Genomic DNA, 26,904 nt, shown 5'->3' with positions numbered 1-26,904 from the left:
CAGTTCCGCAGTTCATACTTGTTGCCAAATGAAGGGGGAACAGGAAAGGATACCAGCCCCTTGGAAAAAAGGAAGCAGCACAGCGTACCCTTCCCCAGCGCTCCTCATCGCGCCCCTACCTCACCCCATCCCGAGCCCGCATCTCAGCTCAGGGTGGGGCCCTGCGGGTCCCGCACAGCGCAGAGGTTGGGGGAAGGAAGCACTTTGACAGGCATGGAGTAGATGTCTGTCCTCGGTCTGCTTCCTTTTGCTTCCCATTCCAGAGTGGCACCGATTAATCCTAATGGGTCTCCGTCCCTCTTCTCTGGGTCGCGTCCCCTGGCCCCCTCCAAGGCTCTATCCCAGAATGAGTCCCCAGTCTCCCCGGGACGCAGGCCTGAGGGCCCGGAAGAAGTGAGGTGGGGTCCGGTTTTCACACTTTTATTGTAAAGCTCGGGAATAATTACACGGGTCTTCCATTGACAGCTCCGCAAACAAACCGGAAACGAACCGAACCGGAGGGGGTAGGGGCGGTGCCTGCGCATGCTCGCGGCGGGGGACGGCGGGGGACGGCGGGGGGGGGGGAGGTCAGAGAAAGAGAAAGACAGAAAGAGACAGAAATCATTACAAATCAACGGGATTGTGCTCGCAGCGCCAGGGACGGGGCGGGGTGGGGGGAGTGGGGAGCGGGGCGGGGGCCCTTCCCGGGAGGAGCGAGGCGGTGGGAAGTGGCACGAACCAAGAGAAACACGACCCCAGTGTGGGCACCCGACAGCCCAAAACCCCCCTCCCCGAACCCCACCCCCCAACACACGAGAGAGACACGGCCCCCCTCCCCACTCAGATAACCCGAGGAGACACAGTCTCCCTCTCCCCACGGGCAGACATCCCCGCCCGGGAACCCCATGGGCGAGACACAGTCCCCCCCCTCCCAGAGAAGTCCCTCGTGGAGACGCCCCCTAAGAGACTTTCTCTTGGCCAACATAAGCCTTCCCAACACCAGGAGATAGCCCACATCCAGGGAGGAAATGGCTCCAGCGGCCGGATCCTCAGGAGAGAGGTATCCCAGAGCCTCCAGGAGAAAAGACAACTCAGAGCTGTCCCGTCTCATCCCAAAAGTGCTGCAGGTCAGAGACGTCCCTAGAGGAGAGATGCAGGGAGGGCCAGAAACATCCCTTCCCAGACATGCTTCAGAGATAGCCCCCTTCCCTGGGAAGAGAGATGGCCCAAGACTGACATGCCTTAAGTACTCCCAGGAACCCTGGGAGGAAAACAGGCTCCCCAGAGAGCCTGGGTAGGGGGGAGACATGCTCCCATGGTCCCCGGAGGGAATACATGTCCCTCCAGAGACTCCCAAAGGGAGAGATAGGGCCGAGGGAGCCCCCGGAGGTGAGAGATGCCCCAGAGACCCTCCCCCAGGGATGTGAGACAGGCTTCAGGGACCCCAGGAGAGAAATATGTCCCCATATACCCTCCCCCTACCAAGAGACATGCTCTGAAGTAGGGGTTTGGGGACCAATTAGGTCCCCTCTAGGAAGACACTGACTGGGTCAGGCTGGGTTTGAGGGGGGGTCTCCTCTGGCCAAATGTCGCCTGTTTGTACATAAAACTGTACGCGACACAAGGCATTGGGGAAGGGCTTCACGGACCTAGGACCAATAGGGGTGGTCCCTGGTGCTTTCACCCAACCCCTGCCCACCTTTGGTTTCACCTCTTGAGTGCCCAGGGGGTGACAAACTCAGCGCCCTGACCCCAACCAGGGGGCTGGAACTCTGCTTTTGCCTGTAGGAAGGGCTCCTCCTCTGTGCTTCTCAGCCCTCCCAGCCACCTGGGCTACCCCCTTCCTTCTGGCTTCTCCATTGTGCAAAATGCTCCTCCGCCCTTCCACTCGGTGCTCAGGGGCTCCCAAGACCAGGGCAGAGTGCCCAGGCCACCAGAGGCTTCCAGGGGAGTCCACTGACTCCAGGAATGCTTCCTGTCTGGACTGCCCACTCCACCAAGCAAATGGGCCTCATACAATCTTCTTGACAGAACCCTGACCTCCAGGACACAGGACAGCCCTTGAGGCCACTGCCCCACCAGCTGGGCACACCATGTTACCAACTCTACTGCTATTGCACCTGCCCTGTTTGTGCAGGGGGAAGGAGGCTCTTTATCAAGCCGCCAGCCCACTTCTGGGCCTCCCCCAGGGAAAGGAGCCTTTGGCCAACCCCCAGACCTGGTTGCTGCCACCCCGGTCCACTCTACCCTCTGCCCTCAATAGAAGGGCTGTGTATGCTGAGGCTACCAGCCTAACAATGCTCTCCTTCCCAGCACTGTTACCCCAAGCCAAGTTAGGGGCAAGGAGCAGAGAATAGGGTGATCCTTCAGGCCCCTGGCTTTCCCGAGGTGGAGTGGGGTGTCTGGGGTTACAGGAGTCGAGACCCCAGCAGCACAGCTCCCAAAGGCACCAGACAACCCAGCAGCCTGTACCCACCCCTCCCACCCTTGGGCCACCCCCCAAGCTTGGACTAAGTCAAGCAAGGGCCATACCCTGAGTCTCCAGCCTCCCAGCCTGGGCCCCTGGGGAGCTGGAGAGGTATGGGCCAAGGCAGTGGGGGGTTTCTGGAAGGAAGAGGGACTGAAGCTTTGAGATGGCCACAGTGGGAGATGAGGGCTCTATAGGATGCCCATCACACCCTGGCCCCCTGAGGTGCAGGAAGGAATCCCACCTCATCATGGCTGACTGGGCTTCTCTGCCCCCCAATCTCCCCACCCCCTCCCCCAGGGGACCCCTGACCCTGGCAAAGGGAAGCCCAACTGGAAGAAGGGGGCCTGGAGCCCAGGGTGCCCTGAGGCAGCCCTTCCCACCCCCTGAGATCAAGGCAATGGTGGTTTTACAGGCTGATGGGTCAGTCATGGCAGGGGCTGGGGGTTGGGGGGCAGGGAGGGGGCAGGGTGCAGGTTCCCCCTGTTAGAGGCAGCAACCAGCCACCCCTTGAGCAAACCTTCCTGCTCCCAACTCACCCAACCAGGCCAGAGGCACAGTCATCCCACCCCTGTCCAGCTGCCCCCCACAGCCTCAGGGCCCCTCTGTGATGCTCATCTGGATGTGGGGGGGGGGGCAGCCTGAGCGGGGATTCCCCCCCCCAGGGCACAGCGCAACAGTTCCAAAAAAATAGAGATTTGTATTTTTAAAAAAAATTAAATAAAAGCCCAGCTCTGCTGATAGGCGAATGTTACCCCCATCCCCACCCCCACCCACCCACTGTTTCCCTGGCCTGCACCCCCATCCCACTACGGCCCCAGGGGTATTTACAACATGGAACAGTAGAGGCCTGGGGTGGGGGGCACTGCGGCAGGGAGGAGGGGGCACAGGGCAACCTCCCCCGACCCAGAGGGGTCCCCTAAGACAACACAACATCAACAAGAAAAGTTGCAAATCAGGCAGAAATGGGGACATCATTCCAAGGTCCTTATATACAGACACTGCATGACCAGCAGGGAAGGGGGGTGCCCAGATGGGATCAGGCAGGGGCACGTGGCAGGCAGGTGGGCGAGCCCAGGAGCAGTATAGGAAGACAAGGCCTCCGGCCCACTCCCACCCCATCCCCACCCCACCTTTGGTAACAAAAGCCCTTCAGGGAGCCCCTGGCGGTCAAGAGTTTCCTCTGGGAGTTCCCAAGGAGAGGGGCTCCCCAGTTCAGCCCTGCAGCAGGGCTGGAATGGGGACATCCTGTCTCCACCCTGGTCGGCCATGTGGGAAACAATGAGTTAAAAGTGTGTTGCCCACCCTTGACTCCACCATCTGCCCAAAGTAAGGGGGTGCTCCCTGGAAGTCGAGGGAAGGGAGCCTAGTCATTATAGAGGAGCCCTCTTGGGCACCAGCTGGGGGGGGGAGCCCCATAAAGGGGAAGAAGGGCTCCCAGGGGCTGGGGGATGAAGTGAGGAGAGAGGACCTGGACCCTGCGTGGTCATGAGGCCAGTACTCACCCCCACTTGGGGTCCTGGCCGGGAAGTCCACGCTGAAGGGGGTCAGGAGCAGGACCCTGGAATGGGCCCAACTGGGGCCTGGCCGGTGGCTGGGGTGGGGTATGGCCACCGGCCAGAACGGGGGCTCACAGGTAGATCTCGCGCTTGGCTGTCTGGGCAGATGCCGGTGTGGCTGCAGGTGGGAAGTCCGAGGTCTGGGTCAGGGGGATTTCCTCCAAGGTGGCCGAGTCCTTGCAGGAATCATGGCTACTGTGGGAGAAGGCACTGTAGGAGGGCAGGAGGCGCACGGGGGCCGTTTTGGTGTTCCGGTCTTCCGGGGGGCTGGGGCTGCCGGCACCCACAGGCTCCTGCCCTCCTCGGTCCTGGTAAGGCACGAAGGTGGAGAGTTTGAGGGCGCTGCTCTTGGTCCGGCGGCTGGGAGATGACTGGCCCGGCATCCAGCACGTGTCAGAGTGGCCAAACTCGCTGCACTCCTGGGTACATGTGCCCGTCATGGCAACATCAGGCAAAGGGCGCAGGTCTGCGCAAGAGAACGGGGAGGACAGTCTTCAGGCAGAGTAACATTGCAGAGCTCCCCTCCAGGGCTTCCCATGGGCACCTCCGCCCTAGCTCGGGATAGGGGTGCACGCCCCTTTTGCCCACTGAGTTGGCAGGCGTACACACCCGCAAATAGACACACAGCCTCCTGCCGCCCACCGCAGGCTCTTCTCTCTCATACAATCTACCCTGAAATAGATGTGTTCTTCCATCCTCAGCCACCCTCCAGCTCTCCTATCAACACACCCACCAAATCTGCCCTCCGACAGGTGCACAAACACACAACCCATCTACACCCTCCCTCATCTGTCTCCAGACAGGCTTAAAGAAGCAAATCTATCTTTAGGGGTGAGGAAAACCCCATCCTCATTTAAGGGTCCAATATCTCTGTCTCTCTCTTTCTCTCTCTCTCACACACACACACACCCCTACCCTCAATAGACACGACACATAAATCTATACTGGGCTTCTCCAGCCTCAGATGAAGGTGGGCAAATACCTTCCTTCTGAACCCCTCCCAAGCCTCACCGTGCTTCCAGCTATCCTAGAACCCCACCCTACCCCAGCACAGTGAGGCCCTTCTTTAAAGCCAGGGAGAAGGGAGTGGGGAGTTCACATAGAAGCACACACTCGCATCCTCACAAGCACACTCATGCAACCCCTCCCCACCGCACTCCAGCCCCCTATGCCAACCACCGCCCCTGGCCTAGCCCCGGCTCCCTGCCCAGAACACCCACGGGAACAGGAGTTGGCGCCTGACATCAGTAGCCAGTGTGGTTGCTGGGCAGCGGGGGTCTCCATGGGAACGGCTGGGCCAGGAGCACTTCCTGTCATAGTTGTCCCTGTCCCGCCCTTGCTCAGGGACAGTACCAGGCGGTGACCCTCCCTCAGGGACATGACTGAGCAGAACTGCCTGGGGCCGGGGCTCCCCTGGTATCACCCACCCTGACTTGGCCTCCTGTCAGTGCAAGGTGAGGAGGGGACAGCTCTGTCATTAACCCTCAAAGCACCAAGGCTCTTCAGCTCATGATTGGGGAACCCAACATGGCATAGAGCAGAACAAGGTCACTGGGCGGGCGGGGCTGGGTGCTGGGCCAAGTCCCACAGACCCCAGACCCCAGAGCAGCTCCCACATACCTGGCACTCTGCCTCAGGGCCTGCTCCGGCCAGCCGGCTCTGCGCGGGCACAAAAAGGACGAGACGGGCATGAGATAGAGCATGGAGGGGCAGGGTGGGGTGGAGGGCACTCTGAGACCTAGGGCCAGGAATGTTAGACAAGGGCCCTGTGCCTGAGGGGTGGGAAGTAGAACTTTTCATCTTTTGTGGGGGGGCAGTTTGGACTGAGGGAGAGGGCAAGACCCAATGACAGCTCCAAGCTGGAGAGTCTTTCAGTCCTAAGGGGAAGTTTCTTTATTCTCCCCCTCCAGAGGCTACCATGGATCCCTTCACACACACACACACACACACACACACACACACACGCATATGCATCACACACACACATTTTGAAAGTGCACCCACTATCCATTCCCACACTGACCTCTGCTCTGGCCCAGACCTACCTTCTGCCACCACCCTTCAAACCCCTCCCAGACAGATCTCTCCCCTCCCCAGACCTTCCCACTCCCTTTCCTCAGCCAGACCCTCTCTGGTTCCTCCCCTCATGGGATCATCATACCCTTTTCTGAGGTCCTCTGAGCATCCAAGGGCCCCTTCCTTTTCTCAAGGCCCTCTGACCCCATTAAGGGACGGTCATGACCCAAGGTTCCCTCCAGTTTCCCTCACTGAGGGAAACTCACTGCCTGAGTCCCTGTTCCCAGGAGGGCTGCACACTGTGGTGCCCAGGGCAAGATCTTCGGAGTCAGAGTAGCCTTTGCATCCCTCCCAGCTCTGTTACTTCCTCTGTTTTACTTTGGGTAAGTGACTCAACCTCTCCGAGCCTCATGTTCCCCGCACTTGTGAAGAGAACAGTAAAGTTCTCAGATCAGAGAGCAGTTGTGAGGATTAAATGAATATATAGCTGAAAGCACTCGGCTCAGTGAGTGCCGCTGAACACACACGAGCTCAATAAATGGAGGCTTTTGTTCAAGTCTCATCCCTGTTCTCACTCCTACCCATTCCCAGGGTGCCCTATCCATGCTGAAGCTCCTCACCATTCTCGGGGTGCTCCATCTCTCCTATGCTGCCATCGGGGGTGGTGCGCTCATAGTGATCCTCGGGCAGAGCCAGAGGACCGAGTCGGGGTCCCGAGGATGACTTGCTGGATGGCGTCTCAGACTCCTCCAGGCCACTGTCATAGTAACTGTGCTGGGACGGGTCCTGCAGCTCTTGGGCCTGACTGGTGGCGGAGAAGGTGACGCGTCGGTGAGGTAACTGTGGGGAGAAGGAGGGTCATGCTGGCAGGCCAGCTCGCCCTGGGGGGGCCCACCACCAGAGCGACCTCCAGCCCCAGCCAGGCCCGCCCCAGAGCTCCCAGTCCCCCAGGCCTCAGTAGCAACCCAGAAGAGGCCCAGCCCCCTAGCACAGCAGAGCCCCCAAGAAAGCGCAGACCGCGATGGAGGAGCCCCTTAATTCTGGGACAGCTCCCAGGAGAGCCAAGTCCACACACTGCAAGTCCCACCACAGCACAGGCCCCAGTGTTATTGTAGCCCCCAGGCCACCACAATAAGCCTAATCCAGTACAACCGTTGTCACAGCACAGCTTCCCAGTATCGGCACAGCCTTTAATTCCAGAACAGCCCACGCCAGAAGAGCACAATACCAGCCAACTCCCCTAATTCCAGCATAGCCTCAATCAGGAGCAAGCTTCCGGATTTCCAGAACAGCTTCCTTAAAGCAGTATGGACTCCTCATTCCGAAAGAACTCACCAATACCAGTGCAGTTCCCTGATTTCCAAACAGCACCGCTAAACTTCAGCTCCTCACCTGTCTCATTGCTCTTTAACTTTCCATTGCCTCCATCCAAAAGAGATATCCAGTGTCTTTCTGATCCTTGGTTCCCACCCCAGCTTCGAGATTCTGTAAGCAGCCTCAGGACTCCCTGCTGCGTCCCCTCCCACTTGAGCCCCTTTGTCCACACTTCATTCCCCTCCAGAGAGGCCTGGGAGTAGAAAAAGGTGGGAGGGGAAGAAGGAGGGAGCCTGATAACAAACCGGGGCCCCTTGGGGGTGGGGAAGCAGAACAATGGAAACTCCCCCATCCTCCAGATCAGGAAACAGAGTATTAGCTGTAGAGGGCAGGGCCCAGGAGGACCTGGGCATAGGGGGAAGGGCCCGGTATCCATCAGCAATTAGGAAGACTGGCCTCAAAGAGACTCCTTCTAGGAAATTGGAAGGAGCTTCTGGGAGGGGCCGTGGCTCAGTGGAACCAGGACTTAGAAGCTTGTATTGGGGGTTGGGCTGGGGGTAGTGGAACAGGGACAGGCTGCTCCCAGCCAGCAGCCCTGGGTGCCTGCCTCGGGTTAAGGATCCTCCCAAGAACCCAGCAGCCTTAGCTTGGCACTTGGTACAACCAACCAGCCACCGAAACACCCACGTGGGACTGCCCCTGATTTTGCTGCCATCCAGACATGAGGAGTTGTGGAGGGCGGAAACCCAGGGCCCCCAGAAGCCGGGGGATGGGAGCAGCTCAGACCCAGGCCCTGTTGCTGCTAAGTCTCCAGGCTCCCTCTAATCCTCTAGGACTTCACTGGTGCTTTGTCTTTACTCTAAAACCCTCAGTAGGAGCTTATCAAGAAGGCCAGAAAAGGGGACCCTGGGTTTGGGGACCCTGGGTTTGCAGACCCATCCTCCCGATACCTCCTGATCCATCACAATCTTCTATCCATTCAAGGCAGCTGGGGTAAGCTGTTGGGAGGGCGGCTCAGAACTGCCTTTCCAACTTGGTTCCCACCTCATCTTCAGGAATAGACAACCCTTCTCAGGATCCATGTTGTGATCCAAAACACCAAGGAGTCAGGATGATGACAGATGAGATCCCCACAATTGACCTGGGGCTGGGATGTGGTAAAGGAGTCTCCAGGAGGTGTCTGCGAGGCAACGGGCAGACTGGTCGTCCAGTGCTTCTCTTCCCAGTTTTCCCTAAGATGGTAGCCAGCGGCCTTCCGTCCCTCAAAAACTTACACCTGGTCATCCAAAACTTGTCACTTGGGCCTTTTTTCCTATGATTTTTTTTTCCCCTGTAAAATGGAAGGTTGGGCATCCTCAACTCTAAACATTCCCTATAATTCTATCACTATCATATCTTAAAAAGCCTAAATCCAAAATCTCTCTGACACTGGTCCTGAAGTTCTAGACATTTGCTGGGTATATTTCCTATTGGCTGTCTCTACTGACCCTTCAGATTCAACAAGTCTGAAACTCAATTCTTCTTTATCTTCAATCACCTTGTGCATGGACAACAATTTCGTCACTATGCCATCACCCAGACACAGAAGAATGATGTACACCTGGGAATCCTGGGAGCTGTCATACCCATTCCCCCAAATCCCTACCCTATATCCAATCATCCTTTGAGTCCTCGAGGTCGTTTCTCCCCAAGTTTAGCCAAATCCACCCATCATCCATTGTCCCCACGGCCACCGTCCTTGTCCGGACCTTGGAGTTTCAAACCTATACATTCACCTCTACCCTATTTATAGCCACTACATGCTCTGGTGAACTTTCTAAAACTCAGTTCACCCAAAACTCATGAGCTTTCAGGGGCTCCCATTTCCCGTTAAGGAACTTTTGGCCAGGCATCTGTGCACTCTACAATCTCCAGTTCTTCCCATCTCATCTCTCAGCTCTCTCTTATACCCTCCACTCCAGCCCTGACACTCCCCTTTCTGCCCTCTCCCTGTCCCCAACTTGGCCATGCTCACTCCTGCCTCAGGAGCCAGCTCACTCGGCTGAACCTCCTGCCCAACTCCTGCTCGTCACTGAAGAGCTGGCTCAAGTCTGACATTTTCCTTCCAGGAACCCACTCCCATGTCCTGTGCAGGTTTTCCCACACTGTGTTCCTCAAAGGGAGGGGCACCACCATCAAATAAATTTGGAAAACCCCGAGTTACACAAAGTTTAATGGGTCCCCCACCTTTGTTGCAGGCGTTGCAGAGCCTTTAATAGGCTAATGTGATAGCGCATCTCTTACTCCCAAAACGGACTTAATTAGGGGACTCCTCTGGTAAAGCATTATGGGTAACAGCAGACTCTGGAAATCAGATTTCCTGATGCTTTGTGTTTGAATTCTGAGTCCAGCACTAACCAGTTTTCCCTCCTGGAAAATGAGCATTGTAATGACTTATGTCACCAAGAGTTATGAGCTTTGAATGAGCTAATTCACAAAAAGTGCTGAGTACGGTACACTGCACCTTGTGTCAGGACGAAAAAATAGTAGCGGCTAGTAGCAGAAGGAACAGTGGAACAAGCTGGCAAACTTCGCTAAGGCATTTCCCACTCCACGTTTAAGAGGCTCAATTGCCTCATCTTTTCACGTGTGTTATCTCTTACGAACAGGACCATATCCCCTCAGGGTCTAGTACCATGCTGATCACACAGTGAGAACTTGGCCTATGTGTTCTGATGATGACAATGGTGTTGTGGTTTGGTTGTGTCTTAATTCGAAGGGAGGTGTTCCTTGTGGCTCCGTGGATGTGTTGGGTTGTAGCTGAGTAAGGGATAATCCCTGGGAAAGACAAAGAGATGAAGAGGCTAAAGGAATAGAATAAAGAGCGACCTGGTGTCAGCAAGGATGGGAACAGAAGAGAGCATCGTTGGTCAGGAGCTGTTGGCGGTCCCCCTAGAGATGCTTATTTGTCCAGGAGAAATGGGATGCAACTAGATTTCACTTGCCCCTGCCCCACTCCTCCAAAGCTCCCAGGACTGTTTACTTTGGGGGTACCCCCAGGGCATTGGGGAGTTTGTGGATGGAATCAGAGGAGAGAGCTGGCGCCTTGGACCTCCTGGGAGTGTCTCAAGCCTCTTCAGTCGCCATGGAGACATGCTGCCTCTGGCCTCAGAGACTCCCCCAGGACTTGAGGCCCCTCACCCAGGCTTTAGCCCCAGTGCCCTGCAGGCACAGCCAGAGACAGGGCAGACCTAGGACAGCAAGAAGTGAGAGACGGAGAGAGAGAGAGTGAGTGAGAGCCAGCAGCCCAGGGTGGCTAGAGCAAGGAGCTAAAGGAAGGGAAGGGAGGATGGGCAGGACTAGGGTCCCTCAGCTTAAGAAGCTCAGAAGGGAGCACCCTAAGAGTAGGGATCCAGAGCAGGCCAATCCAAAGAACTTGAGGATTCCCTCCCCCTCCCTGGGTCCTCCCTCCCAGTAACCCAGGCTGGTGATCATGGCGGGGACATGCAGGGCAGGGCCCAGTAATTGCTGGGCATTGAGCGATGCTGGGATGAAAAAGCTGGGAAAGGGACTTGGAAAGATCTTGCCCCAAGGGAAGGTGGCTGGTGTAATCAAGGGCTTCTCTGTCTTCACCTGAGGTGGGCGGGCTGCAATTCACCCTTACCAGGTGTTCTGGCCCAAGCTCGGTCAGGGGCTCCTCAATGTGAATAGATTGGAAGGGTGAAGTCCCACCCAGGACCTGGGTGCCTCTCACTTGAGTGCACCTGCCCTTTCTTAGGGAAGGATGTTGTTCCTAGGGAGAGGGCCTCCCAAACAGAGTGAGAGGACATGCTGTCAGATGGGACGATGGTAACTGAAGATAGGGTTGGGGTAGAGGGCAGGTCTGGGAAGTAGGAAGGGGCAAAGAGAAGGGATGGGGAAATTGGGTAGGGACCTAAGGACAAAGGGCCGTTTCCAGTCTCTCTCACTCCTTCTCTCAGTTCCAGGAAAATAAGAAACCAAAACTCCAAAAATAGAGAACTTTATTGTCAGGGATAAGTGTTTGGGACTGGGGAAGGGGAGCCAGGGCCCAGCCCCAGGAGCCTGGGGTGGGGAAGAGGCTAACACAGCACACACAGAAGGCACAATTAGGGAGGTCCCCCCTCCCTGACAGAGTCCCTACCCAGTTACCCAATAGGACCCCAGGTCTCCCTGTTTCCCTTCTAGAGAAGCACCAATAGGTGGTCTCAGCTAGAGACCCAGCTTTGGAGTAGACTTCATTTTCCCTTCCCTTCCCCCCCTCTGCCTCCACCCTTTCTGCTCACCTGCCCATCAGCCCCCACTGGCAAGACCCAGCAGCTGGGTCTAGTGTCTTGGGAATTGACAATCACAGGCCTCTCCCAGTGGGGAGGGGGCAAGGAGGAGAATGCCACAGAGCACACACCCTCCCTCAATTTTCACTCAGTCTAACCCTCTGTGCCTGCGCAAGCAGCAGGGTCATCACCAAGGCCCCGGCATCCCCAGATCTTTGGTCCCACCTCCCACCACTGGCTTGGGTTGGTCCCTATGGGCTGAGGAGCGCACAGGTCTGATCCACCTGCCCTGTCACTCCCATACCTCGGTCCAGATGGCCCCATGGTAGGGGTGGGGTAGGGGCCGGGGTGTGCTGAGCCGCAAGGGCTGGCCTACCTGCTTGCTGGGGTATTTGGGGGGGTTGGTGCGGTAGCTGTAGTCGGAGTACTGCTCAGAGCCCGTGGATGTGGTGTCACCAGTGCCCACAAATGTGTTTGCGGGTGGCAGGTCCTGCACCACTTGGTGCTTCTTGGAGGCCGAGGGTGACTGGGGCTGCAGCTGGATGGAAGGCAGTGGGGAGTTCGAGCGGTAGTGGCGGCCCAGGTCAGGGCTGCCCGGCGGGTAGTTGAGGGGCAGGTGGATGCGGGGGCTGTCTCCAGGGGCATCGCTCATCAGGTTGAACTTGAGAGACTTCTGCAGCCCAGCCTCATCCTCGTCCTCCACTGGCTTCACAGGCTTCGGGGACTTGCTCTTCTTGCCCTTGCCTTTGTTTCCCTTGGAGGCTTTGCTGCTGGGCTTGGGGGCATACAGGTCCTTGGTTTCCTTCTTGCCAGCCTGGTAGCCACTCTTGGCCTCCCGCTGCCGGCAGTAGCGCACAAGCACTGCCAGGGCAATGAGCAAGGCCACGGCCACCACACCGGCCACCACTCCAAAGAGGATGTTGCCACGTTGCTTGGAGCGCTCATATTCTGGATCCCCAGCGATATCGATGTCCAGTGGCGTGTCCAGGCTGTGGCCCAGCAGGGTCTCCAGAAGGGTGCGGTTGGCCAGGGTCTCATTGACGTAAAGGTGGACCAAGGCCGTGCCATAGCGCGGGGGCTTGCCACGGTCACTGACTTTCACCACCAGGCGGTGCAGCCCGTGATGGCGCCGCTCGATCTCCTTCTCAAGGGTGATGGCCCCTGAATGGGACCCAATCTGGAAGAGTCCGTAAGGGTTGCCACCAGCGATGCTGTAGGTCAACTCCGCATTGACCCCGGAGTCAATGTCCTCGGCTGTCACCTGGCTGACCGTCTCACCAAGACGTGTCTGTGGGGTCAACAGCTGGTGGGAGGTGTTGGAAGGGGCGGTGATGAAGGGTGCGTTGTCATTCTCATCCAACACGTTGATGGTGACGCCCACATACGCTGAGCGAGGTGGGACACCCCCGTCCACTGCCTTCAGCTGGAAGGTGTAGGTGCTCTGATGCTCCCGATCAAAGCTCAGGCTGGAGAGGATGGTGCCTGTGCCATTTTGGATAACGAAATCACCATTGTCCTGCTCCACCGTGAGCTGTACCCGGGCGTTCTCCCCTTTGTCTCCATCAATGACGGTCACCATGCCCACTGGACTCAGTGCTGGCATGTTCTCCATCACTGAGAAGTTGTAGCCACTCAGCATAAACTTGGGGTCATTGTCATTGCAGTCCAGCACATTGACAAGGACGGTGGCTGTGCCCTGCAGGCTGGGACTGCCACGGTCAGCTGCCACCACCTTCAACTCGTAACTATCCCGCTGTTCCCGATCAAGGGATGTCTTCACCCGGATCTCTCCAGTGTCAGGAGAGATGGTGAAGAGGCCCTTGGCAGCTGGCTCTGGCTCCAGAGAGTAAACCAGCTCTGCGTTAGAGCCTGAGTCGGCATCGCTGGCGGTGACTTCAGCGACCACTTCACCCGGCTTGTTGTTTTCTGGGAAGGCAACCTCAGTGACACTCTGGGTGAACACGGGGGCATTGTCATTGACATCTACCACCTGCACCTTGAGGGAGTTGGTACTAGAGAGTGGGGGGTTGCCAGAGTCCACAGCCACAATCTCTATGGTGTAGTCTTTGACCTTCTCGTAATCGAGTGGAGTGGTGGTCTGTAAGAAGTACTTCTTTTTGCTGTCACTTCCCGTCTCACTGGCCTGGCGCAGCTGGAAGGGCACGTCATTTGCCACCACACAGGTGACAGCGGCGTTCTCTCCCTCATCTCGGTCAGATACCTGCACCAGGGCCACGGCTGTCTCCTCTGCCACATCCTCCGAGATATTAGCCATCCCATCTTGATGGGTCACCAACCCTATGCCCCGGATCTCAATGGTGGGGGCGTTGTCGTTCATGTCCTTCACAGTCACCACCACTTGGGCACGGGCACTCTTGGGGTTGGTGCCTCGGTCCTTGGCGAGCACGGAGAAGCGCAGGGTACTCAGGTCCTCGCGATCCACGGGGCCCTGCACAGTGATAAGTCCAGTGTTCCTGTCCAGTCGCAGAAGGCGCCTCACCACCTCAGGCGCCTGGTGGAATGTGTAGTCGATCTCTGCGTTGGCGCCTTGGTCCGAGTCATTGGCCTTCACCTACAGGGCAGCAGAGGAAAACAAGGGAAGCCGGGATGGGTTAGTCTTGGGATAGCACATTAAGGGACATGTGTGCTGCCTTTGCAATGAGCATGGCAGATACAATTCGTCTAATGTGGCACCCTTTCCAAAAGCAACACATAGACCAACTGTGCTTTTCCCAACCCCGACACAGGGCCGACAGTACTGATCTCATTCCCTGAGGAGCACAGATGTAGCCTGCAAATCTTCTGCTGTGTTACAAGAAACTAGCAGAGATGGGACAGCTCTGCTTACCGTTCCTGTACTGGTGTGCCCCAGTCTGGGGATGTGAAGCCAGCTAGCAACTGGGGTAGCCCTTCCACCCAGTTAAACGGGCCTTCAACCTTTCCAAAGAGCTGGGGAGGTGTGGCACGTCTGCCTGACGTGAGCACAATACCCATGTGTGCGCGTACATGTATTCTGAGACGGGGGGGTATGCGTGAATGTGTGAGAAGGTATGTGTTTGTGCATGTGTGTGTTTGCGCACGAGTGGAGACCCACATGCCCACCTGGAGGCCCTAGGGGAGGGGGCTTCGTTCGAAAGCAGTCAGGTAGGGATATGGGTCAGAAGGAGCTGGCAAGGCCATGGCTCCCTCAAACCAGGGAAACCGGTTTCAGCATCTTCTTCTCCTCTGGCTGGTGCTGGCTAGGCACCAACTTGAGGAATCTGGGCGGCTGAGCCTGCGGCCGGGAGGGAGGGGCTGGTGCGGGCCACAGAGCCTGCTGGCAGCGGGCTGGGCTCCCAGCATCAAACAATGAACTGTCTGTCCCTTTGCAGTGGGCACGCCCTCCCACGCCAACGCCGACGCACACTCGGCCCAAGTCTATACAAACATGGGTGGTGATGGGGCAGCAGGAACTTGGTGGGAATGGCCATGAGGTACCACTGGTAAGGGAGAAGTGGGTGTGTGTGGGGGAAATGGGGAGGACAGGACGGGTATAACCTGGCAGAATCTCTGAGAAACACAGCAGAAGAGTTCTGGGTTCAAATCCCAGCTCTACCACTTCCTAACTACGTAACCTTGGGCCAATTACTCCATCACCCCAAGCCTCAGTCTACAAATGTATAAAATGGGTTAATAATAGAACCTATTTCATAGGGCTGTGGTGAGAATTAAATAATACTTGTAAAAATGCCTAACACTGCCTGGTATGTGGCAAGTGCTCCCTAAATAGCATTTATCCCTCCTTTCATCCACCCATCCACCTGTCCATCTCTGAAAATCAGTGCTAACACAGTGCTAGGCACCGTGTCTAGTGGGGCCTCATACCACTGCTAGTCTCCTCTCCTTCCTGTCGGGAACCAGATTTGTTCAACAGTGGAGACATCTGGGCAGGGCATCCTAGCTATTCTGGGCCCTTTTCACCTCTGTGAGAGCCAAACTCTGTTTCTTCTCCTCACCCACCTGTCCCCAGTCCATCTCTCTGTCACATACCTCTCCCAAGGGATTCCCACTTCTCCCATCTCTAGACTGCTCACCTGGCTTCTTACCCACCTCTCTTACCATCTTACCTCCCTTTGTCTCTGTGACTCTTCAGTTCTGTCCCTGTTTCCCTCCCAGCCTTGCTCAGCTCTTTCTGCCTCTCTCCCATCCTCTCTTTTCTGCCCCTCCTCAAACCCCATCTCTGCCCCACTCTTCTGCTTCGGCCCATGGAAGGGGGTGTAGCTGTTACACGCACAGGGTTCAGAGTTTGAAGCCGGGCTACTGGACGTAGCCAGAGTGGGATGTGAACACAACAGCTGGGGAGATCAGGCAGCAAGTTTCCAAATCTCTGTGGGCTCAGTTTCTCATCGGTGAAATGGGGATAATGCTTACCTTGTACTGTGAGGATTCCATGACATAATACACATAATGTGTTCTGAACAGTGCCTGGCACCCAGGCTGTTATTATTCACCATCTCCGACTATCTGTCTCCCTTTTCTTCCTCAGACTCCCTTCTACATGTTCAAGTCCACCAGCCTCTAAAAAAAAGCCTAAAACTCCTCCCCACGCCCCGCTTCAGTTTGAGGACACAGAATGAAGGGTTTCCCAGGACCATAACGGTGTACAGGGCAGGCTGAGCCCTCCTCAGCTCCCTCACTTCAAAGACAGACAGCTTCAGCCCAGGGGGAAGGAGAAAGGAGCTGGGGCTGGCAGGAGGCCAGGGCTGAGATGACAGCGGGAGATACGCCCACCTGTCTGCAGGGACGCTTTCTTTGCTCCCTCCCAGGCCCTGGCCCCACCAAGCTGCCCAGCCCCTGGGGCAGTTCCCATGGAAAGGGGTGCTGAGAACTTCAGCAGAGGCAACCGACCCCCCACTGTGCCAAGCACCCCATACTCATGAGCACCCTGTGCCTAGGGAAGGAAGCTGGTGTACAGACAGGCATCTGAATGTAGTTTTCTAGAACTCTAAGGACTCACTTGGCTCAAATAATCTCATCTGACTGTCAGGGAGAAGCAAAGAAAGGCTCTGTCCTCTAGCTTCAGGAAAAGTCTAGTCTGGCTAAGGGGCTGCTGGTGGGGAAGATATTCTCATCTCTGGAGAGAGTGTTCTTGTTCCAACTTGGCTGGCCTGGCTGGAGAGGAGGCTATCATTTGACTTGGGAGGGGGTTTCACTTCTCCGAAGTTTCTCCAGTTTGAGTCTGATTTGGGGATGAGGGGACTACTATTCCTACACTATGTCACTCTCACAAAGTAGCTTTTTTTTTTTTTTAAGATTTTTTTATTCATTGGAGAGAGAGTGAGAGAGCATGAACGTGAGTCGGGAGGGTGGGCAGAGGGAGAGGGAAAAGCAGATTCCACACTGAGCAGGGAGCCCAACAGGGGGCTGGAGCCCAACAGGGGGCTCGATCCCAGGACCCTGGGATCATGACTTGAGCCGAAAGCAGCTGCTTGACCAACTGAGCCACCCAAGCATCCCTCGCTAAGTAGCTTGATAGAGGGATATCACCTGCTGGGATAGGAAGGTCTCACCAGATCACCGTACCCTCGCAGTTTACCCCTGAGTGAAGGGAACTCTCACCAGCTGTGGCCAGGCTCCCATTTCCTGAGGTGGGAATCCTGACAGTTAGATGGAGGGACCTCTCACCTGGATGACCGAGTGGCCTATGGGGCTATTCTCGGACAGTTCAGCCTCATAGGAGGGCCGCTCGAACTTGGGGGCGTTGTCGTTGGTGTCAAGCACAGTGACGCGCAGCAGCGCACTGCTGGCGCGTGGGGGGCTGCCGCCATCCTGCACCTTGATGGTGAGGTCATAGGAATCCCAGCGCTCCCGGTCTAGGTTGCCCATCACGATGAGCTGTGGCTGCTTTCCCTCCTGGTCCTCTGCCACCTGAAGCCCGAACAGCTCCTGGGCCTCAGGCCCAGCCTGCAGCTCATAGGATGCCACACCATTGGGGCCGGCGTCACGGTCAGAAGCCACCGGGATGGGGAAGAGTGAGCCAATGTTAGTGTTCTCAGGGATGGGTAGCGTGATGACTGGCGAGGCGAAGTTGGGCGTGTTGTCATTGATGTCCTGTACCTCTATCTGGCCCTCTAACAGCCGGGGACTGCCGTTCTGCACGAGGTCCGTAATAGACACCTCAAACTCCAGGATGCAAGGCTCACCAGGGAGCTGGTTCTGGCATTCACGGAGCCCCTCGCGGTCGATAGACGTCTCGGTGGTGAAGATGTCTCCCGTCTTGCCGTCCACCCGCAGGTATGGGGCTCCTACCTCTAGTTTGTACAGGTGGCCCACGTCTGGAAAACCATAGTCCGCAGCAAGGCTCCCAATGAGGGTGTTGGGTGGCTGTTCCTCCGGCACCTTGTACACCACCCGAGTGGCACGGCCTGGGGATGCCACCAGCAGAAGCAGAAGTGCCAGCGGCAAGGGGGGCAGCAGCAACCGTTGCCCCCCGGGGCCTGGGCTGGGCCTCGGGGGCCCCATCCTGGCAGAATCTAGAAGCAGGAGGGCTGCAAGGAGAAGAGGCAAAATAGGAGGTCAGCTGGGAAGAGGAAGCTGGCCCTGAGGGTTGCCCAAGCCAGGCCCTGACTCTCCCTCTGCCATCTATACACTATTCCACGAAGAGAGCTCAGCCCCAGCCCAGAATCCCGATTCCAGAACCCAGAACCCTGAGTTTCACTCACAGCTGGGTGTAGCAGCAGTGTCTGCCCCAGCTGGAGGAGCCGGTAAGGGCCCGGAACAGGTCTAGAGTAGCTCCCGCCCATGGAACGCCCTGACCCTGCTGACACTCCCTCCTCCCTGCTCTCTCTCCTGCACTTCGCCTAACACCTCCTTCTCACCAGCATCCTGCCTTAGTCACCCATGGTAATTACCCTGATACTGAGATACGGAGAGACAGCAAGTGGAAGGGTAAGCCCTTAAGCAGCCCCCACATACATGATAGGAAAGAGATACAGGCACTCTTTATGTTCCCTGGACCCCACGCTGAGGGCCACTCAGGATGGCTGGAGGAAGTGGGAAGGCATCTCGTTTCTTTTCCTTCTGAGATGCTGGTCAGTATATGCGCATGAGATATGACATGTCAAATCCCTCTTTTCTGACAGTAATCACCCAGATTGCCCAATGCCCCCACCCCCATGAAGGGTCAGCTTAAACTAGGCACCCATCCAGGCTTGGAAACAGAGCTGAAGTGTAGGAGTCAGCCACCCACCTCCCCCCGAAGCACACTGCCCCCAGCTCTGCCCCCAGCTGGGTTTCCAGGACGACTCCTCCTCCCTTCCTGCCCTGTTTCCACCAGAGGTGGGGGGTAGGGGGAGGGAGACACTGATGGGTGTGTGGAAGAAGAGTGTAGAGGTCAAGATTGGGGTCAGGACTGTGGTCAGGGCTGACTCGCCCTGGAATTGGCATTGGGAGCTGCCCCGGCCTGTCCTTAGCAACTGTGAGCCCAACAGGTCTAACTGGGATGGTGCTGCCAATGCCACCACCAGCATGTTCCTGACCACTCCCCTCCAAGTGGGCTCCCAGGCTCTCAGTAAACATCTGGCCCCTGTCTCATACCTTGCCCCTCCCCCTTTGACGTGTCCAGTCCCATCTCTGACCGGCTTCTCTGTGCCCACCCCCACATCCTTCCAACTGGAGCCCTCTATGCCATAGCCAGCCACAAGCTGCGCCCTCATCATCCCAATAACCCACTTCCCCCTCATCTCCCTCACCCCCAGCTTTGAGGCAATGCACCTGCAGACCCCAGCCAGCCCTGCTGCTGTCCCAGTCTTGATCCCTTCCTTCTCTCCAACAAAACCATGGCCAGCCCCTCTATTTAAATCCAAAGTCAGGCCCTGCATTTTCAGCAGAGGGCTCAGGCTCACTCTCCTTTCCCCACCTCCCCACTTGCACCTGAAATACCTGACATTCCCCCCCACCCAAATCCTGCCTCCTTGTCAGAGACCACACCTACTCCACTGAAGGCAGCCCCTAATCCCCCAGGAAGCCTTCCCAGGCCTCTCCAGCCTGTGATGACCTCTCCTTTCTCCAACTCACAGCCACTATTGTCTGCCCCAGTCCCAAGGCAATGAATCACTGAGCTGTGTGAACCCCGCCCACCTGCCAGTGTTGCTCAGCCCTAGTACTGTGCACCTATTCCTGTGTTCTCTGGCTCTCCAGACAAATGCCAGACTTCCTGAAGGTAGGGCCAGACTCTCTCTACTCATTCCCCTGCCCCAACCCACGCACGTTCACAGAGCTGGGCACCATGCATTCAACAAATGTTTACTGTGCACTTACAATGTGTGAGGCAATCTCCTGGGCACTGGGACACAGCAGCATACAAGACAGACTCAATCTGCTATCATGGACCTCACAACAGTTCTGACTCAATGACTATTTGTCCTTTTGTTTGGTTGTAATATCTGGCACATGAAAGGAATCAGGGTGGAGAAGACATCAGACTATCCATTTCCTGGATGCTGAGGAGGAGAACAATGATTAAGGGCCTCAGTTTCCTTACCTGTAAAATGGGAACACCACCTATTTTCTAGGGAGTTTGAGATCACGTGGGCTAAATGCCTAGCACACACTTTAAGTACTCAACAAATGGGGCGCCTGGGTGGCTCAGTGGTTTAAAGCCTCTGCCTTCGGCTCAGGTCATGATCCCGGGATTCCGGGATCGAGCCCGGCATCAGGCTCTCTGCTCGGCAGCGAGCCTGCTTCACCCCTCTCACTCTGCCTGCCTCTCTGCCTACTTGTCATCTCTCTGTCAAATAAATAAATAAAATCTTTAAAAAAAAGTACTCAACAAATGCTCCCTCACAGCACTTACAATTGAAGTTACACAGCTGTTAGATGGGAAATAATTTGTCAGTTGTCTCTCCCACAAGATTGAGCAGAGATGAGAGCCTCTGCTTTGTTCCTACAGCCTCAGGACCCTGCCCTGGACCTGGCATACAGTAGGCACTCAGTAAGAGTTCCTGAAAGGCCACTGTAGCTCTCAGGTTTACCCTATCCTGGCACTTTCTGGGTGGTCACTGCTTATTTCCTTGCCCAATTCCCTTATCCCATCAAGAACATACTGGCGTCAAATTTAATCCTTCTCTCTTTAGGACCATAGTTAACTCTCAGCAAATGCACAGTGAATGCAGATTCCTTACAAAGTCACTTCACTTCACTTCTTCACATAGCACTCCCAAACCGCACCTCCTCCCTGGTCTCTCCTTGCCAGTAAAGTGCTCTACGTGTACACGACTGTTATCAGATTAGTGCTGTGCTTGTTCCTAGTTGCAATCTTTTTTTTTTTTTTTTAAGATTTTATTTATTTATTTGACAGACAGAGATCACAAGTAGGCAGAGAGGCAGGCAGAGAGATAGAGGAAGGGAAGTAGGCTCTCCACTGAGCAGAGAGCCCGATGCGGGGCTCGATCCCAGGACACTGGGATCATGACCTGAACCAAAGGCAGAGGCTTTAACCCACTGAGCCACCCAGGTGCCCCTCTCCTAGTTGCAATCTTAATCTCTTTAAAGGAAGGAAAAATTTATCCAAAGCTCCAAGTGGATCCACCCTCCAGCCACTATCCATCTACCTGCACAGATCTGGCACAAGGCTCCTCTTACTTCTAAGCTCCAACCTAAACACAACCCCAGGAGGACGGTCTCCAGGGAACCTCATTCCCTTCTGGGCACCTTAGCCTGCCTTCCCCCCATGGCACACACAGAGTGGGTCACTCCACACACCAATTCCATGCCTAAGTCTTGGAAGGGTGGGGGCTCTATGGGAATTACCCTAAACCTGACACAGAGGAGAAATAAGGCAGTGACTGCTTGCCTCCCTCCCTCTCTCCAGAACACGGATTCTTAACCCTTTTAGATCAAGCCCCCTTTATGAATTTTATGAAACAATGAGGCAGATTTTTCCAAGAAAAATGAATGCTCAGAAATTTTGGCTGTAAATTCAGAGGTCTTGGTCTGACAGAGTCAGGGTGACTGATTTGTAGCAGCTCCAAGAGCTACAGATTAAGCCCATTCTTCCACCTCTCAGGGTCACAACCCAGGGCTCTAACCCCTCAGGCCTCCCAGGCAGCACACACACTAGAGGTCCCCCCACCCCATACACATTCTTTTTCTCACTCATTCACCCTGTCACCCTCAGGACATCCCTTACCTCCAGCCAGCAGAGGAATCAGGAAAGGATTATGGTGTACAACTTGGAGTCAGAAGGAGGACCACAGAGAAATATCCAAGGCCAGGAATGTATGGGGAAGAGGGTGTTTCCAGGAGGTAGGAATTTGGGGGAACATGGGTTTGGAGGGGTGGCTACCCAGAGTGAGGGCAAGAGTTGAAGAAGGTTTAAGGCGCATGAAGCACCTAGAACGTTCCTTTAAAATGAGTGTTATCTGTCCCCACCAATTCTGATTCTGTGGGAGGGACCTGGAGAAACCCCCAGGCAGTAGGGTGGAGGCAACAGGACGCACTATCAGGAAAAGACTAACTCTGAGATGTGCTAGGTCCCTGGAGTTGAGAAAGAAGTGCAAATTCTACTGTCACCTTTGCCATCATCACCGTCATCATTGTCATCATCATCCCAGCTAACACTCCCTGAGACTTTACTCCATTTACATACACTATTCATTCTAATCCTCCCCACCCTCCCAAGTGGGTACTTTATTATTATTACACTGCTCCCCATTGTGCAGATGATAAAATTGAGGCTCAGAAAGAAACACAAACTGTCTCAGGTCACAGAAGGAGTAAGCAGAGTCAAGATTTGAGAAATAAGAATGCCTCTTCTCATCCAGAGTCTGGGGGAAAGTCTGGATGGAGGGAAAGAAAATCCACAGAATTCTCAGAGGCTAGAATATGTTGGCTGAGTAGCCCCCCATCCCACCCCATCCCTGGGCTGCCAAGCTTGCCTGGCAAGGAAAGAGAGAGGGCTTAGGGTTCAAGGGCTGTATAACCCCAGCCTGAAGCTGTCCCCTCCCCCACCCAGAGGCCCTGGGGATGCAGGGACATAGTCAGAGGAGCCGGGAACAGCAGTGAGGCAGCCCTCCCTTACCCCTGCCCCCACTCTCTGAACTTTGCCCAGATATGGTTGCTTATGGAGAGTCATTAGTCTTCAGGCACCTTCTGAAGCCATTAGCTTTATCTGTCCTTGCCCAGGCCCTGGCTGCCTTCCTGACAAGGGTGTCCCCACCTCTGCCCAGTGACATAGGCACCCAGGGCCCTGAGAAGCAGAGCTGCAGCTCGCACAGTGACTCATTCTTCTCAGGCCTGAGGAGAGCAGTGAGGTGTGAGGGGACAGAGTCCAGGGAGGGCCAAGGAAACCGCCATCTGTGTCAACATGTTGGAGAGACAGAGAGGATAGCAGTGAGGGTTCACCCGGAACTTTCTTTTCCAGCCCACCTCAGGGACCAGGGTCCACTTTCTGCTGAATGCTAAAATACCCAGAGGCAGCCATCCGCATCCCAGTGACCAAGTCAGCTGTGACCCCCTACCCTTTCCCCCGCCCCCCACACTGTTACACAACAGCCACTGCCACCGTGGCCACAAAAACCAAAGGACAAAGCCAACCTCTCGGAGAATAGGGTAAGCCTTAGTGGGGTTGTGCAGAGTGGGGCTGTGGGGAGTGGAGCTGTTCAGAGGCTTCCCACAGTGAACAAGTGCATAGCCCTCAGCTTCTCTCCCTGCTCTTGCACAACCCTCTATTAGCGTCTGCAGGGCTTCGAGGCACCTGCATGCTCGAGTCAGAATGTTGAGGTTCAAACCCTTGCTCCACCACTTCCTAGCCATGTGACCTTGGCCAGGTGGCTTCACCTTTCTGAACCTGCTTCCAGATCGTGAAATGGAAATAATCAATTCTGCCTCTTGTTAGTTATTTGGGAGATGATATCCGTGGCATTCAGATCTATTATATTGTAAAGGACCAGTACATATATGAAATAACTGAACAGGGCTTTTTTCTTTATAAATATTTTTTTTTATTTTTAAAAGATTTAATTTATTTGACAGACAGAGATCACAAGTAGGCAGAGAGGCAGGCAGAGAGAGAGGGGGAAGCCTCCCTGCCAAGCAGAGAGCCTGATGCGTGGCTCGATCCCAGGACCCTGGGATCATGCATGACCCAAGCCAAAGGCAGAGGCTTTAACCCACTGAGCCACCCAGGCACCCCATGAACAGGGCATTTTATTCCCAGCACCAGCACACAGTAGGTGCTCGCTGGTTCAGTAAGTAAATGAACCCATCCCCTGCTAGTTGGGAAGACTTTGAAAGACAAGAGTGGTGTGTGTCTTACCACTGTACGGCATCCTCACCCCCCCCCCCCCACTATGGGCCCTGGCAGATAGAGCCAGCAGGTGCTCAAGACATTGTGAAAGAATCTCACCCTGCAGCACCAGCCATCCTTGTTCAGGGTAGGGGCAGCCGTACCATCACACAAGGGCCTCCCCCATGTCCTACCCCCACTGCCAGGCCCTCTCCTGGTGCTTCCAGCCCACTCTTCCCAGCAGTTAGCTCACCGTCTCTCTCTAGCCCAGATCCCCTGACCAAGTAGCCACACTAGCAGCCCCTCTGCCAGGAAGAGGCCAGACCAGCAAGACACCCTCTTCCAGCTGAAGTCCCTCTGGGAATTGGCTTGGGGGAGAGGGGAAACTAAAGGCTGCCAGAACTGAAACCAGATCTGCTCCCCTACTACACTACCCCTGCCTATCTTGGGAGGCCCTTCTTACCCCTCTTCGCTGATTCCATTCCATGCCCTGGTCTAGTTATAATTACAGATTTCAATCCTCCTAGACCTCCACATCAAGAAAATAACCCCTACCTCTTGGCTGTCACAAGCACCTTCTGGGCACCCTCTTTTCTGGCAGCTACGGAAGGCTGGCTCAGAGCAGGTAATGGTAGGCTCCCTCCGTCTTTCAGCACGGTGTCCTGGACTCCGTAGCCGCTGGGGCAGGCCCCTGTCTACACCGCTGTGGTCATCGGGTGCTCCCCGCACACACCCAGAGCGCGGGCGTCTCCTCCCAGAGGACGCAGTAGTGTGTGTGTGTGGGCGGGGGGCACTGTTCCTCCACCATCCTCGGACTCGGGCGGCCCCACCCCCACCCCAGCGACACAGGCCTCCCAGAGCTCAAGGCGAGGCGGGGGCGCGGTGAGAACGAGCCTCGGCCAGTAGGCCCCCTGCGCCTCCTGCCCCCAAGGGCCGCCACGGGGAATCCCTCCGCCACCGCATCTCGGCCCACTGCCTAGGGTCCCCAGCAAGCGGGCGTCGGCGGGAGCCAAGCGGCGGGCGCCGGGAGGGGGCGGGGAGGGAGCCGGCGCCGGAATCACAAAGCGTGGCGAGCCAGGCCGGGTGGGGACATTCTCCAGAAACGTACCCTCTCACGGCTAGCGGAAAGGGGTCTTTGCCCCGCGCTCAATCCTCAAAGACCTCAACGCTACACCGAATATTTCCAGCTAGAAGAAACAGTCGCCAATCACTGCTGGGGAGACTGAGGCCAGAAGTCTGGGTTCCCGAGCGTAGCTGAGTCCATCTAGCCTACCAATTCTGCTCCAGCGCGAGCCGAGATCTCCCTTCGGGCCCCAAGGCTTTGCCCGTGCACACGACTCTGGCCTACAGCCGGCACCCGGCGGAAGGGGCGTCCAGGTGTGTGAGGGATTCAGGTGTGCGAGACCCAGGTGTGCTGGGGCCCCAGGTGGCTCGCAGAACGCAGCTAAAAGGCCCGAAGAGGGTCGCAAACACTGCCTCAGGCTTGCACTCCCTGCAAAAGGACCCACGGCCTTGAAGCCCAGGGGAGCCGGGATGGCGCGGCCTGCCAGTCCAGCCAGTTCCGGGAATACCCGGCCGGCCAGGCCCTGGAGTGGGGGTGGGGGAGACGCAGGCGGGGAAGCCGGTCCGGCCAGCCCCCAGGGTTCCCGCGGCGCTGATAGTCACAATAACAGTGTCGTGATTAGGATGAAGGGACGCTAGGGGCTCGCCCGACCGCCCCTCATCTTCCCAGAACGAAATCTGGCCTCCGAGGGAAAGAGAGTGAGCGTGTGTTTGTGTGTATAAGCTGCAAGGTGTAATGTGACACTGTTGGTGTAAGGTGTGTGACACCCAGTGTTAAGATGTGTGAAGCAGTGGATTCTGTGTTCTCGCCCGTGAGGCGCCGCTGTAGGTTCTACTTTCTGTGTTAGGGTGTGTGCTGTCAAGGCGTGTGCTGAGACACTGGGGTTGTGTTTATGTGGGTGCAGTGGGGGGGGGGGGGCAAGCGAGACCTGTGCTGTGCATCTGTGTTCTGGCCAAGGAGTAGGTAACATAATTCATGTTAGGGTGTGTTCCTTAAAGGAATATGTACGTGCGAGGTTAGATTTTGAGTGTTCATTTGCGAACTGTGGCCGCCACACTCATACATGAGGGCATGGGATTGTGTTTGTGTGTCTGTGTCGCCAAATGTCACACTCGGTTGTGTTCTGTTGCTCTGTTAGGGCCACGGGTTGTGTGTCCGTGCTGCTGAGTGTGCAGACGCTGAAGCGGATTCTGAGCTAGTGACGGTGCCCCAGTGGGCGCTGGTGTGCGGGAGGTATGTCTGTGTGCACATATGTACGGATGTATGTATGCGTGTACGTATGTCCGTGGTCTGGCCCTCTGGGTGCCCGCGGGGAGCTGGAAGCGCCTGAGTGATTCGATCTGGTCGCCCAACAAGTGTGTGTGTGCGTTGTGTATGAGGGTCCTTGCCGGCTTCGTCCCCCCCTCAAACTGGGGGTTGCGCGCTTCCCCCGACCACCTCCGTTCGGCGCGCTCCTAGAGTCCCCTTATTCCCCATGGCTTCAAACGCGCAGGGGAGCGGGACGCCAAGGCAGAGGTCCGGTTCAGCACCCCCTCTCCTCGCTCGGTTTCTCGCCGCGGACTTTGGAGGCCAGGATACCCCGACCTCCACCCCCGGTCCGAGCTCCCAGCCGCCCCCACCTCAGCCCAGCGCGCTGAGCACCGCCCGGGCCCTCGTGGCCTCGCTCCGCTGAGCGCCCCTCCCTCAGCTCCCGCCGGCTATGGCCGCTCCCGAGCGGGAGCCGCCGCCGCTGCCTCCACCGCCACCGGATCCTTACCCGCCTCGGGGCAGCGCCGGCCGCCGGCCCTGCTGACCATGAGCCGCCACCGGCCCCGGCCGGGGCTGCGGCTCGGCAAGGCTGGGGCTGGCGCTGCGGTTCAGGCTCCGGCTCCGGCTGGCTCTGGGCACAGCAGCCCCGGCGGCTTAGCGTCCGCGCCGCGCTCCCGCTCCCGGAGTGTGTGAGGCGGCGGCGGCGGCGGCGGCGGCGGCGG

The 26,904-nt window shown here is 56.5% G+C and overlaps 1 protein-coding gene across 4 annotated transcripts; it reads right to left on the bottom strand.

The window, feature by feature from the left end:
- Positions 1-404: 404 nt before the first annotated feature.
- On the bottom strand, positions 405-26,904 carry PCDH1 (protocadherin 1). Of its 4 annotated transcripts, XM_045999101.1 has the most exons (6): positions 26,691-26,904; positions 17,271-18,133; positions 11,983-14,178; positions 6,642-6,861; positions 5,626-5,664; positions 4,339-4,471 (listed from the first exon to the last, which is right to left on the bottom strand). In XM_045999101.1, exons 1-5 carry the CDS (start codon positions 26,728-26,730, stop codon positions 5,639-5,641), a joined length of 3,345 nt encoding a protein of 1,114 aa, XP_045855057.1. In that variant the 5' UTR covers positions 26,731-26,904; the 3' UTR covers positions 4,339-4,471; positions 5,626-5,638. The 4 variants fall into 4 exon arrangements, with proteins under 4 accessions (XP_045855054.1, XP_045855056.1, XP_045855055.1 ...); XM_045999098.1 differs by lacking the exon at positions 5,626-5,664 and having other exon boundaries at positions 405-4,471; XM_045999100.1 differs by lacking the exons at positions 5,626-5,664; positions 26,691-26,904 and adding an exon at positions 26,554-26,654 and having other exon boundaries at positions 405-4,471.

The sequence above is a fragment of the Meles meles genome, chromosome 3 (assembly GCF_922984935.1).
Source record: "Meles meles chromosome 3, mMelMel3.1 paternal haplotype, whole genome shotgun sequence".
NCBI classification, from domain to species: Eukaryota; Metazoa; Chordata; class Mammalia; order Carnivora; family Mustelidae; genus Meles; species Meles meles.
This window is presented reverse-complemented; position numbering and strand designations above follow the sequence as displayed.